The sequence below is a fragment of the Nilaparvata lugens genome, chromosome 13, assembly GCF_014356525.2.
Source record: "Nilaparvata lugens isolate BPH chromosome 13, ASM1435652v1, whole genome shotgun sequence".
In the NCBI taxonomy this organism is placed as follows: Eukaryota; Metazoa; Arthropoda; class Insecta; order Hemiptera; family Delphacidae; genus Nilaparvata; species Nilaparvata lugens.
Genome location: NC_052516.1, coordinates 4,272,831 through 4,285,712, shown reverse-complemented (window position 1 = coordinate 4,285,712; position 12,882 = coordinate 4,272,831). Strand labels below are relative to the sequence as shown.

The 12,882-nt window shown below is 36.3% G+C and overlaps 1 protein-coding gene across 2 annotated transcripts in view; it reads right to left on the bottom strand.

The window, feature by feature from the left end:
- Positions 1-12,882, bottom strand: part of LOC111054980 (uncharacterized protein YJR142W-like) — a 121,403-nt gene that overhangs the window by 23,758 nt on the left and 84,763 nt on the right. For both annotated transcript variants that reach the window (XM_039439612.1, XM_039439611.1), the window contains one exon: positions 1,929-2,059. In XM_039439612.1, coding sequence (XP_039295546.1) covers positions 1,929-2,059 — 131 coding nt within the window. The remainder of the gene's footprint in view (positions 1-1,928; positions 2,060-12,882) is intronic.

Here is a 12,882-nt window from a genome sequence, read left to right as displayed (position 1 = left end):
GACAATATACTGATTGGTCTATAGTTCATGATGTCATCTCTCCTGCCAGACTTGAAAATTGGGATTATCTTCGAGACCTTCCATCTACTTGGAAAGACTCCATTTCTCAGTGACAGGTCAAATAAATATTTCAACGGTCTTATTAATAGCTCACCACAACCCTTAACAATGAAGGAAGGAATACAATCAGGTCCAGGAGCTACTCTAGGCTTTAATCTTTTGATTGCAGATTGAATACTTTTCTCCGATAATGATGCAACTTCCAGAGTACTATTGGCTGTGTCATGCAAAAACTCAATTCCATCACCCTCCTCAAAGCAAGCGGTGACTGGTGAGAAAACAGATCCGAAATAATTGGCGAACCCTGAGGGAATTTCATCGCCAACAAAATGTTTGTCATGCAGAGTCATTTTCTCACAAAATCCATCGGACTTGCGCTTCTCATTAACAAACTTCCAAAAATTCTTGGAATTGGAACCGAGGTCAGACTCAACTTTCAGCAAATAATTCTGATAGGCAACTGCAATCAAAGACTTCAGTTCCCTTCTCAGTCTTACAAATTCATCTTTGTAACGAATGAAGATCGCTGTTTACGTGCACATTATTCTTCCTCTTAACCAAGTCAATTATTTGGCGAGTGAACCAAGGCGGATACTTAGACCTCTCACTTGAGATGCTTTTAAGGGGGATCGTGGCATTAAAACACTCATAAATGACACTGTAGAACCAGTCAACGGCCGCATCAACATCCTCAAATCTGTACAAATCATTCCAGTCATAATCTCTGAGCAAATTATACAGTGCAAAATAATCTGCTCTATGGAAATCATAGACAGGAGGAGCATTAACGGGCGATCGCCGTTTCACAGAAATTCCAGTTATCAAACTTATATTCAGGGCTGGATGGTGCTCAATATCCTCTGGTACCAGTGCATTAGAGTCATGCTCAACGTTTATAACGGGTAAACCACAAAGAACCAAATCCAGAGTGCGTAGGTTAGAGTTTTTTATTCCATTGATTGATTTCAAGTCAAGAAATTTAGAAAATGTCCTAACCTCTTAGCTGCTACCGAGCCATTGTGAAGATCATAATTACAATCTGTTACTTCAGGCAAATTAAAGTCACCAGCAATAAGCAGTCGATCTCCAATCAAGTGGACATATCCTTCAATACAGTCAAAGTACTTTCCATAGCTCTCAGAATTGGCAGAGTTGAGGAAGTAAACAACATTAACATATATAGGACCATCCCTATCAAATATTTTAATCATCAAACTCTCAAAACTCCGACAATCGAAAGATGAGTTGATGTTGACACACTCTTCAGAACGGATTTGCTTACGAACCGCTATCAGAACTCCCCCTCCCCGACATGAGTCACTTCCGGGGCGATCCCGGCGATAGACGACATATCTTTCATCAAAGACCTCATTATCAGAAAAACCAGAATTCAGCCATGTTTCAGTCAACAAGATCAAGTCATACTCAGAAGCAAGTAAAGATTGTAATAACACATGAGTTTTGGTCCTTAAACCTCTCACATTTTGATAATAAACGCTCAATTCCCTAGAAGCCATAGCAACTAATAATCAATTACAGCCCACCCCTAAACTCAACAAAAATTCCCAATCAAGCATCATGCAAATGATACACAAATATGTGTAAGTAATATAACCAATTGATTAAAGATTAAAAATGTTTAGAATTAGATAAAGAGTTCTGAATGTAAGCAAATGAGGATGATAAGATGATTTAACAATAGAAAATTGAAATTTAGAACTAATTAATTAATTAAAGAGCAATCACGAATACTCTCAAGATAAAAATGGAAGAGAAAAAGAAGCTGAAAAAAGAAAGGAGCTGATGATATAGAAGAATTAATTAATCCAAAGAGCAATAAGCAAATATTAAAGAGATAAACAACTCACCATATTATCCCACCGCCCAGGCCACGTTTGCTTAGTCTTTGATCGTTTCTGCAGCCAAATACAAAGGCCTTTCTCGGGGTCGTTCACATATCCATTTATGTCCACACCATAGTTACAGATGCCAAATAAACCTGCAACAAATCAACACATACCAACGTCATTTTTTGACAAAATACATCACAATTCTTCAACATTCATTCACATAATAATCATATTATAGTCATTAAGGGACGGTTTCCGAGCTCGGGATTTAGCTAAGACCTAGATTTTAAACAGCTGGAGTCAGAAAATTGGTTTTCCAAAACGGGGCGTAGTCGCAGTCATTGTCATAGTCACGTTTGAATTAAATTTCGAAAAAACTAGAGAATTGAACATAAAATAAAGAGAAAATAGTGTAAAGTTTCAGCTATTTTGAATTATTTAGGAATGTCTAATTTCGTCAAGGAAAAACGTTTCCAATTTATAGAAATGAGAAAATAAAAACTGCGACTACTGTTATAAAAGCTGTGACTACGCCCCGTTTTGGAAAGCCAATTTTCTGACTCCAGCTGTTTAAAGTCTAGGACTTGGCTAAATCCCGAGCTCGGAAACCGTCCCTAAGTGGACTCAAATCAATTCCAGTGGATAGCATAACCTATAATTTTTATTAATTCATAACTCTACCTTCATTGTATTATCATTCATCCCATCATCATCACCTAGGCTTAAAATAATTCTAGAAAGTCGCCTTTGTAAAATAATAAATAAATAAATATATTACACTAGTCAAAATTTAGAGATTCTCTTCAAACCGTCGTCAATAATGTAATCAAACTGATATTACAACCAACTCCCAATACTTGGTCATATTTATTTATTTGATTGATTGATACAAACATTCATAGGTCCACGATATAATAGCAGTATTAGATTCGATAAACATTGGTGTTGCTATCCTTGTCTATCATACGACCAAGCAGATAGCACTATCCTTTTCTACCTCAGCTACGTTGCCAGATCATTTTTTGAACAATGTATAAATATAATTAATTACCAAAATATTTAATCTTTAAGGGCCGTTTGCACAGTCAAAGCTTAAACTGAATCAAATCAGCTGGTGGCTTAAACTCAAAATGTAACACAGCATAACAAACGAGACTTGATACGGATTTAATCCAAATTAAAATGAAATTTAGTTTAAACTTTCACTGTGAAAACGGCCCAAAATATGTGAATTTATGTTTAGAAAAGAGTTTTTCTAATTCTAAATTTTATAAAATACAAACTCAGGAAGTGAAAGTGCAAATTTTTAGTGAGAAAACCCAATATATAACCTATGAACTTGAGTGTTAATAGGGAATAACATTGGGTAATACGGCAATGCAAAACATCCAAAAGGATCTCTCTGCCAATAAAAGCCATATGAATTAATCAAATAAATAATTCTGTCAATTATTCATATTCCTACATTGTTAAAAACCGATCTGGCAACGTTGCAGAGTTAGAAACGGATAGCGCTATCAGCTTTGTCGAATGATAGACAAGGATAGCAACACTAGTTCTCATCAAATACTGAAATAATTATAACGTAGACCTCACTATAACACAATATTCATGTGATAATAAATAAAAAATAGATACACTCCTTCAAGATCACATCCAATAATTCCTTCAATTCAATAAAAAAATAAAACACATTACAATGAATTGGAGTATTCACATCAAACTGACCGCATTGGTAGAATGGGAAGCGGTTGTGTTATAAATATGTATAGAATACTGTCAGTTTGAGCAGTTGTACTGTTGAATATTACCCAGTAATTGCTGCCATCTAACGGCAGAACTTATAACTACGAGTACTGACATTTCAAAGTGAATCCAAAACTATAGAAATATCGCATAAAAAATTGACAGCTAATTTGAAAAAACTCTGGAGTGGTACAGACTAGCCTGGATTCCTGCATATCAGTAATATTAACAGACAGTGAAAATATAATTTCCATGGGTTCAAATGGAACTATTCCCACTCAGCACGGCCAAGCGTGTATGGATAGTCACATAAAAACTTATAGGAATAATATTCTCACTGTAATCGTCAATGATTTGTGGGAATACAGCTTTACACTAATTTCCTTGCTCTAATAATATTTTTTCACATTGCAATCGTACTACAACCATTTTATCGAAATTTCCCAACGTGATTTCCAGTGGGAGAACTACCCCAATTTCATAAATTTATCCCCAGAATTCATTGACATACAATACTTGAATCAAATCATAGATATCCTTACAATACTTTCCTTACTGTGCTAATATTTTTCACACTGCAGTCGTACTACAACCGTTTTATCAATAAAAAATAATCTTTTCAAAATTTCCCCCCGTGATTTCCAGTGGGAAAACTACCCCAATATCACAAATTTATTCCCAAAATTCATAAACATACAATACTTGAATAAAATTTTACAATACTTTCCTTGCTGTGCTAATATTTATCACACTGGTCGTACTACAACCATTTTATCAATAAAAATTAACAATTTCAAAATTTCCCCCCGTGATTTCCGGTGAGAAAACTATCCCAGTTCCACAAATTTACCCCAAAAATTCATTAACATACAATACTTGAATCAAATTGTAGATAGCTTTACAATTCTTTCCTTGCTGTGCTAATATTTATCACACTGCAGTCGTACTACAACCATTTTATCAATAAAAATTAACAATTTCAAAATTTCCCCCCGTGATTTCCAGTGGGAGAACTACCCCAATTTTACTAATTTATCCCCAAAAATCATAAACACACAGTACTTGAATCAAATCGTAGATATCTTTACAATTCTTTCCTTGCTGTGCTAATATTTATCACACTGCAGTCGTACTACAACCATTTTATCAATAAAAATTAACAATTTCAAAATTTCCCCCCGTGATTTCCAGTGGGAGAACTACCCCAGTTCCACAGATTTACCCCCAAAATTCATTAACATACAATACTTGAATCAAATCGTAGATAGCTTTACAATTCTTTCCATGCTGTGATAATATTTTTCATACTGCAATCGTACTACAACCATTTTATCAATAAAAAATAAAATTTTCAAAATTTCCCCCCGTGATTTCCAGTGAGAAAACTATCCCAGTTCCACAAATTTACCCCAAAAATTCATTAACATACAATACTTGAATCAAATCGTAGATATCTTTACAATTCTTTCCATGCTGTGATATTTTTCATACTGCAATCGTACTACAACCATTTCATCAATAAAAAGTAATATTTTCAAAATTTCCCGTGATTTACTACCCCAATTTCACAAAATTATCCCCAAAATTCATAAACATACAATACTTGAATCAAATCGTAGACATTGGTTCAAATAATCGCCAATGTACATTCGCCTTATCTCGACTAGTGTGCAAGCGGCCTTATCATTATTTTCAAATTTGGCCAATTTATTCAACAACAATTAAAAATATCGACATTACTATTAATTTTTAACGTTAAATAATTTATTCTTCTTTGATTTAGCCCTCAATTTTTGATCGGTGTATCGGAATACAGTAGAAGAAGTTGAAGAAGAAGTAGACATGCCGTGACGTCACAGTCAGCTGATGTTGTTTTCGTTCTTATAATCTGTCACACAGCCCATGCCCGGTCAGTCTGCCAGCTACCGTCCGAGAGGAAAGTGAGGTTATGATTTTCTCTCCAAACTTTTGCTACAGCTATAACATTGTCTAGTGTTTCTTCAACTAAGTTTAATTCGAATAGTAATTGAACCAGTATTATGCTACGATATATCTAGTAAATTACATCAGCCAGTATTCATGAAAGCAGTTTAGACATTTTGCAAGGGGTAAGTTGGAACTTTATCTTTATAAAATTTTGAAACTTTTGCATGTCATAGGCCTATTTGTTACTCTTGTCTAGTGTTTCTTCAACTAAGTTTAATTCGAATAGTGATTGAACCAGTAGTATGCTACGATATATCTAGTAAATTACATCAACCAGTATTCATGAAAGCAGTTTAGACATTTTGCAAGGGGTAAGTTGGAACTTTATTTTTATAAAATTTTGAAACTTTTGCATGTCATAGGCCTATTTGTTACTTGTACAGACATGTTGTTCTACTTTCACTTCGAGCTATCCATATCCATGATTAAGCTATTTACTGGGTATATTTTTCAAGAGCTTAGCTGATAAATTCTTTTCTTCTAATTTTGAAACTTCTATCAATTCATATTAATTACTTCTACATGTTCTATTCTGACATCAAGTTACCCCGCCATGATTTAATTTATCTACTAGGTATATTGTTAAAGACGTTGATTGTACTTTTTTTTAAATGTTGAAAATTTTTGCAAGTCATACAGGTTTATTTTGCATGTTCTATTTCCACATAAGTTACCCATATCATGAATGAATTCTTCTACTAGGTATACCATTTTCTAAAAAAAAAAATTACAAATGTCCAAAATTTTATTCCAGTGACCTTGGAAATTTATTTACTAGGTATATTGTTAAAGACGATAGTTAGTACTTTTTTTTTAATTTTGAAACTTTTTGCAAGTCATATAGGTTTATTTTACATGTATTTCCACATCAAGTTACCCATATCATGAATTAATTCATCTACTAGGTGAAAAAAAATTACAAATCTTCAAAATTTTATTCAAGTGACATTGGAAAGTTATTTAAATTTTAAATTTCCAAGCTTCAAGAACTGGTTAGCTTTTAAGATTTATTGAACATAGTCATCTCATTTAATATAATCTACTGTGCCTTTATTTATTCTTTATGATTCCTAATAATTACCTACTCAACATAATTATTATCATTCAAATATATATTTTATTGTTATACATTCAAAAAATTATTTAAGCTTCAAGAACTGGTTAGCTTTTAAGATTTATTGAACATAGTCATCTCATTTAATATAATCTACTGTGCCTTTATTTATTCTTTATGATTCCTAATAATTACCTACTCAACATAATTATTATCATTCAAATATATATTTTATTGTTATATATTCAAACTATTATTTAAAATTTTATTGAACTATTTTATGTTTCTGGGATATGGTAAGAATAAAAATGGCATTCTAATAATTTTATGTGACCACGGTTCAATTTAAAAAAAAAAAAAAAATGGAAAGCAGTAGTATTTCATGAGATCTAAGAGAAATTAATTTTTGTGTGGTTAAAAAATTTTTTAAAAAATAATTATTATAATTTACAAGTTGAAATTGAATTGAAATCTTGATATGTGACCATGATTTGAGTGAAAAATTTAAAAAGCAGTAATATATCTGGCAACTGTGAAATTTAATTTTTGGATAGTTCTTCAAAAAAATTGTATCAACTACAAGTTTTAAACATTATATGATAAAGTTGCCGATAGTTCCACCATTAATTTCAATTAGTGACCTAATAAATTATATTTTTGCAAGTACAAGTACCCTGAATTTCTTGTACTTGGAAAAAAAATTATTAAGTCACTAATTGAAATTAATGGTGGAACTATCGGCAGCTTCATCACAATGTTTAAAAACTTGTAGTCAATAAAAATATTTTTAATAACTATCCGAAAATTGAATTCCACAGTTGCCAAGAAATATTACTGCATACCAAATTTCTCACTCAATTAATGGAAACATTTCTCAATTTAATTTCAACTTGTAAATTATAATAATAATTCATAGAAATTTTTTTTCAACCACACAAAAATTATTTTTTCTTGGATCTCATGAAAAATTACTGCCGAAACACCCCGAGGTCTGCAAGATGCCGCTCATCCGGTTTCTCCAACCTCCGGCAGGCCGACACCACACCAGGCGCTGTCATCCCACCTCCGGCCCTCTCCAGACGCCGGGGTGTACCTAGGGGACACCACCAGTGACGGGAGGTGGTCGTAAACACCACAAGGTCCCCAAGAGGCCGCTCATCCGGTTTTTCCAACCTCCGGCAGGCCGACACCACACCAGGCGCTGTAATCTCATCTCCGGCCCTCTCCAGACGCCGGGGTGTACCTAGGGGATACCACCAGTGACGGGAGGTGGTCGTAAACACCACGAGGTCCCCAAGAGGCCTTTCAACCGGTTGTCCCAACACCAGCCGGCCGACACCACACCAAGCGTTGTAACCCCACCTCCGGCCCTCTCCAGACGCCGGGGTGTACCTAGGGTACACCAGCGGTGACGGTAGGTCACCCAAAGCACCACGAGGTCCCCAAGAGGCCGCTCATCAGGTTGTTTCGAACACTGGCCGGCCGACACCACACTAGGCGTGGAATCTCCACAATACAGTCCATGCGGAGTTCTCAGATGGGCTTGCATGGAAAGAATGAATTTTCTGAAAATTCGGCAATATGGATATTTTGTCCAAGGCTCAAGCTATTTTAGTTGGAGTAATAGGTATTTGAATCGTTGGAGCTTATTATATTGATAGGGAAGTCAATGAATATACAATAAATTATTGTTAATTGTCTTCAAATACTGTTTTTTTGTGAGATAGTGATATCTATCCATAATACAACACTAGACAAAATATTGTCTAAAAATATTACTAATTTTTTAAAGAGTTGCAAACATGTTTCAACGCCCATTGTGACATCTTCAGTGTGACAATTCAAAACTTGAAATTCAAGTTTCGAATTGTTGAGACACTTAAGTTTACACTTTGGGTTTTGATACAAGTTTGTTTGTTTGTTTGATACAAGTAACTTTTTAATAAATTGGTGATATTTTTAGACAATAATCTAGTGTTTTATTATGGATAGAATCGCTATATCTCACCAAAAAAAAGTATTTGAAGACAATTAACAATAATTATATATTCATAGACTATCCTATAAATATATGAGCTTGAACGATTCAATTACCTATTACTCCAACTAAAATAAATTAAGCCTTGGACAAAATATCTATGTTGCCGAATTTCGAGAAAATACAATCTTTTCATGCAAGCCTGTCTGATATACTCGAGCCGACAACTCTACATGTACTGTGTTGTGGATATAACAGCTCCTTGTGTGGTGTCGGCCGGCCGGTAGTTGGGGCAACCGGGTGAGCGGGGACCTCGTGGTGCTTTGGATGACCTCCTGTCACCGCTGGTGTCCCCTAGGCACACTCCGGCGTCTGGAGAGGACCGGAGTAGGGATTACAGCGCCTGGTGTGGTGTCGGCCGGCCGGTGGTTCAAAAAACCGGGTGAGCGGCCTCTTAGGGACCTCGTGGTGTTTCGGTATTTCATGAAATACTGCTTTCAATTTTTTTAATCAAACCGTGGAAAATTAAATTTGTTACACATCCCAGTAACATAAAATAGTTCAATAAATTTTCGAATAATAGTTTGAATTATATAACAAATATTAATTTGAATGATAATTATGTTGAGTAGGCAATTATTAGGAACCATGAAGAATAAATAGTTCTAGAATAAATAAAATAATATGTAGTACTAGATTAAAAAAAATAAAATAAAATAAAAACAAAGTAAGTTTTACTAAATGAGATAAACATGTTGAATAGATCTTGAAGGCCAACCAGTTCTTGAAGCTTATAATTTTCTAAGGCCATTGGGATAAAATGTTGGACATTTGAAATTTTTTTATGAAAATTACCAATAAAGTAAATTGTAAGCCTTATCTTTGACAGGCACATGAAACGTTTTTTTCAGGCGTTTTTGCACTGACGGGGGACGAGTAGGCATGTGAGGAAGCTCTCTGATTGGTTAATCATCAGCTGATTCCCGAACGCAACCCAATCTGATAATCAGCCAATCGGAGAGCATCCTACCCTGCCGACTCGTCCGCAAAGACGCCTGAAAAAAAAACGCTTCATGTGGCTTGGCCCTTCGATGCCAAGTTTTCAAGCAGATGATTTTCAACTTGGGAGGCGCGCCGAAACACCTCACGGTCCCAAAGAGGTCGCTCACCAGATTATTCTAACCAACGGCCGGCTGACACCACACAAGGAGTTGTAATCCCTACTCCGGCCATCACCAGACGCGCGGAGTACCCAGGGGACAACACAGATGACAGCGCCTCCTGTGTGCTTAAACGTTTGTTATCACACAACTTGCATGTCAATTGGCCCACAGTGACTGTCATTAATTTTGCAAAAAACTATTGTTATTTTGATTCAATGTAGATACATTCAATACAGTGTATTAACAATAATAGAACACTAGAGTATTGTCTAAAAATATCACTTATTTATTAAAAAGTTCCAAACATTTTCAATACCTCTGGTGACATCTCCAGTGTGACAATTCAAAACTCAATTTCAAGTTTGTGTTATGAATTATATTATTTGATTTTAAGTTTCAAATTGTCACACTGAAGATGTCACCAGAGGTGTTGGAAACATGTTTGTAACTTTCTAATAAATTAATGATATTCTCAGACAGTACTCTAGTGTTCTATTATTGTTAATACACTGTATTGAATGTACTACATTGAATCAAAGTAACAATAATTATTTGCAAAATGAATGACAGTCACTGTGAGCTTTATATTGGGCCAATTGACAAGCGAGTTGTGTGATAACAAATGTTTAAGCTCAACGTGACGGGAGGTCGCCGAAAACTCAACGAGGTCCCCAAGAGGCCGCACACTCGGTTGTTCCAACCACCGGCCGACACCAGGAGCTGTGATCCCTGCTCCGGCCCTCCCCAGACGCCAGGGTGTACCCAGGGGACACCACCAGTGATGGGAGGTGGTCGTAAATAGCACGAGGTCCCCAAGTGGCCGCTTACCCGGTTGTTCCATCACCGGCCGGCCGACACCACACCAGGCGCTGTAAGCCCTACTCCGGCCCTCCCCAGACGCCGGGGTGTACCCAGGGGACACCACCAGTGATGGGAGGTCGCCGAAAACTATACGAGGTCCTCAAGATGCCGCTCACCCGGTTGCTCCAACCACCAACCGGCCGACGCCACTCAAGGAGTTGCAGTCCCTACACCGGCCGTCCCCAGACGCCGACTGAGTGTAGCCGGCCCATGGCGACCCCGGGGACACAAGTAGAGGAAGGTGTGGGCCTAAGGTTGGTCACACACTGATTAGTCAAGATTAGACTACTTACGTTAAGTCATAAGACTTCACATAGTTGCTTATGGAGTCATGTCTAATTGCAATGACTAATCATTGTTGATGCGGCATAAGCATCAATGTGAAGTATTTTGACTAAACGTGACTAGTCTTGTCTTGACTAATCGGTGTGTGACCAGCCTAAGTCTACTCAGAGCCCATATAACTGGATGTATTCAACTTCACAACACAGTCCATGCAGGAGTTCTAGATTCGATTACATCATGTAAGCTGGCATCAAAAGATTGAATTATCCCAAAATTCGGCTAAATGTATATTTGTCCAAGGCTCAATTTGTTTTATTTGACCTGTAGATGCTAAGGCCCGATTGCACAAAAGCCGGTTAAATTTTAATCGTGATTAGTTCCACGAGAACTAATCAAAGAAGCCCTCCTCTCTCTGATTGAGAGGAGGCTCTACCAAGAGGCTTGGACAAAATATACATTTAGCTTAGTTTTGGGAAAATTCAATCTTTTCATGCAAGCCTATGTGATGCATTCAAATCAAGAACTCTGCATGGATTGTGTTGTGTAATTGAATACATCCAGTCATATAGGCTCTTAGTGGGCTTTGGGCCACACCTTCCTCTATTCGAGTTCCCAGGGTCGCCGTGGGCCGGCTAAACTCAGTCGGCGTCTGGGGAGGCCGCAGTGGGGATCACAGCTCCTAGTGTGGTGTTGGCCAGCCGGTGGTCGGAACAACCGGGTGAGCGGCCACTTGGGGACCTAGTGGTATTTACGACCACCTCCCATCACTGGTGGTGTCCCCTGGGTACACCCCGGCGTCTGGGGAGGGCCGGAGCAGGGATCACAGCTCCTGGTGTCGGCCGGTGGTTGGAACAACCGAGTGAGCGGCCTCTTGGGGACCTCGTTGAGTTTTCGGCGACCTCCCGTCACGTCGAGCTTTAACATTTTTTGTTATCACACAACTCGCTTGTCAATTGGCCCAATATAAAGCTCACAGTGACTTTTTTTTTTACTTTGAACTTTATTTTCCAAAAAACATTACAAACAAAGAAAACGAAAAACAATAAGGGTACCTACTTATTGCATTAGCAAGTTGATGCTAAATGTAGCTATATATTTATAGTTTATTAATGAGAAAGTAACATTGCTGCTAGAATAAATATAATGTCCATTATAAATAATAATTACTGGTAATATTTGAGGGGAAATGATACCTGTATAGGTTTAAAACCTGTGCGCAGGTAGGTATTAAAAAAAGATCAAACAAAGACACAAAGAAAATTACAAACGAGTTGATAATTATAACTAACGTAGGTAGTATAATTATAACTAACGTACCTAAAAAAATAAAGATGGAAACTTTCCAGAGATGAGGTGAAAGAGACTATAATTATAAAGAAGAAAGCAAGATTATGAATAAAACAAGCATTAGAATAAAACAAACAAGTGACTGTCATTCATTTTGCAAATAATTATTGTTATTTTGATTCAATGTAGTACATTCAATACAGTGTATTAACAATAATAGAACACTAGAGTATTGTCTAAGAATATCATTAATTTATTAGAAAGTTACAAACATGTTTCAAAACCTCTGGTGACATCTTCAGTGTGACAATTTGAAACTTAAAATCAAATAATATTAATTCATAACACAAACTTGAAATTGAGTTTTGAATTGTCACACTGGAGATGTCACCATCTTGAAAAATGTTTGGAACTTTTTAATAAATTAGTGATATTTTTAGACAATACTCTAGTGTTCTATTATTGTTAATACACTGTATTGAATGTATCTACATTGAATCAAAATAACAATGATTTTTGCAAAATTAATGACATTCACTGTGGGCTTTAGATTGGGCCAATTGACATGCAAGTTGTGTGATAACAAAGGTTTAAGCACACAGGAGGCGCTGT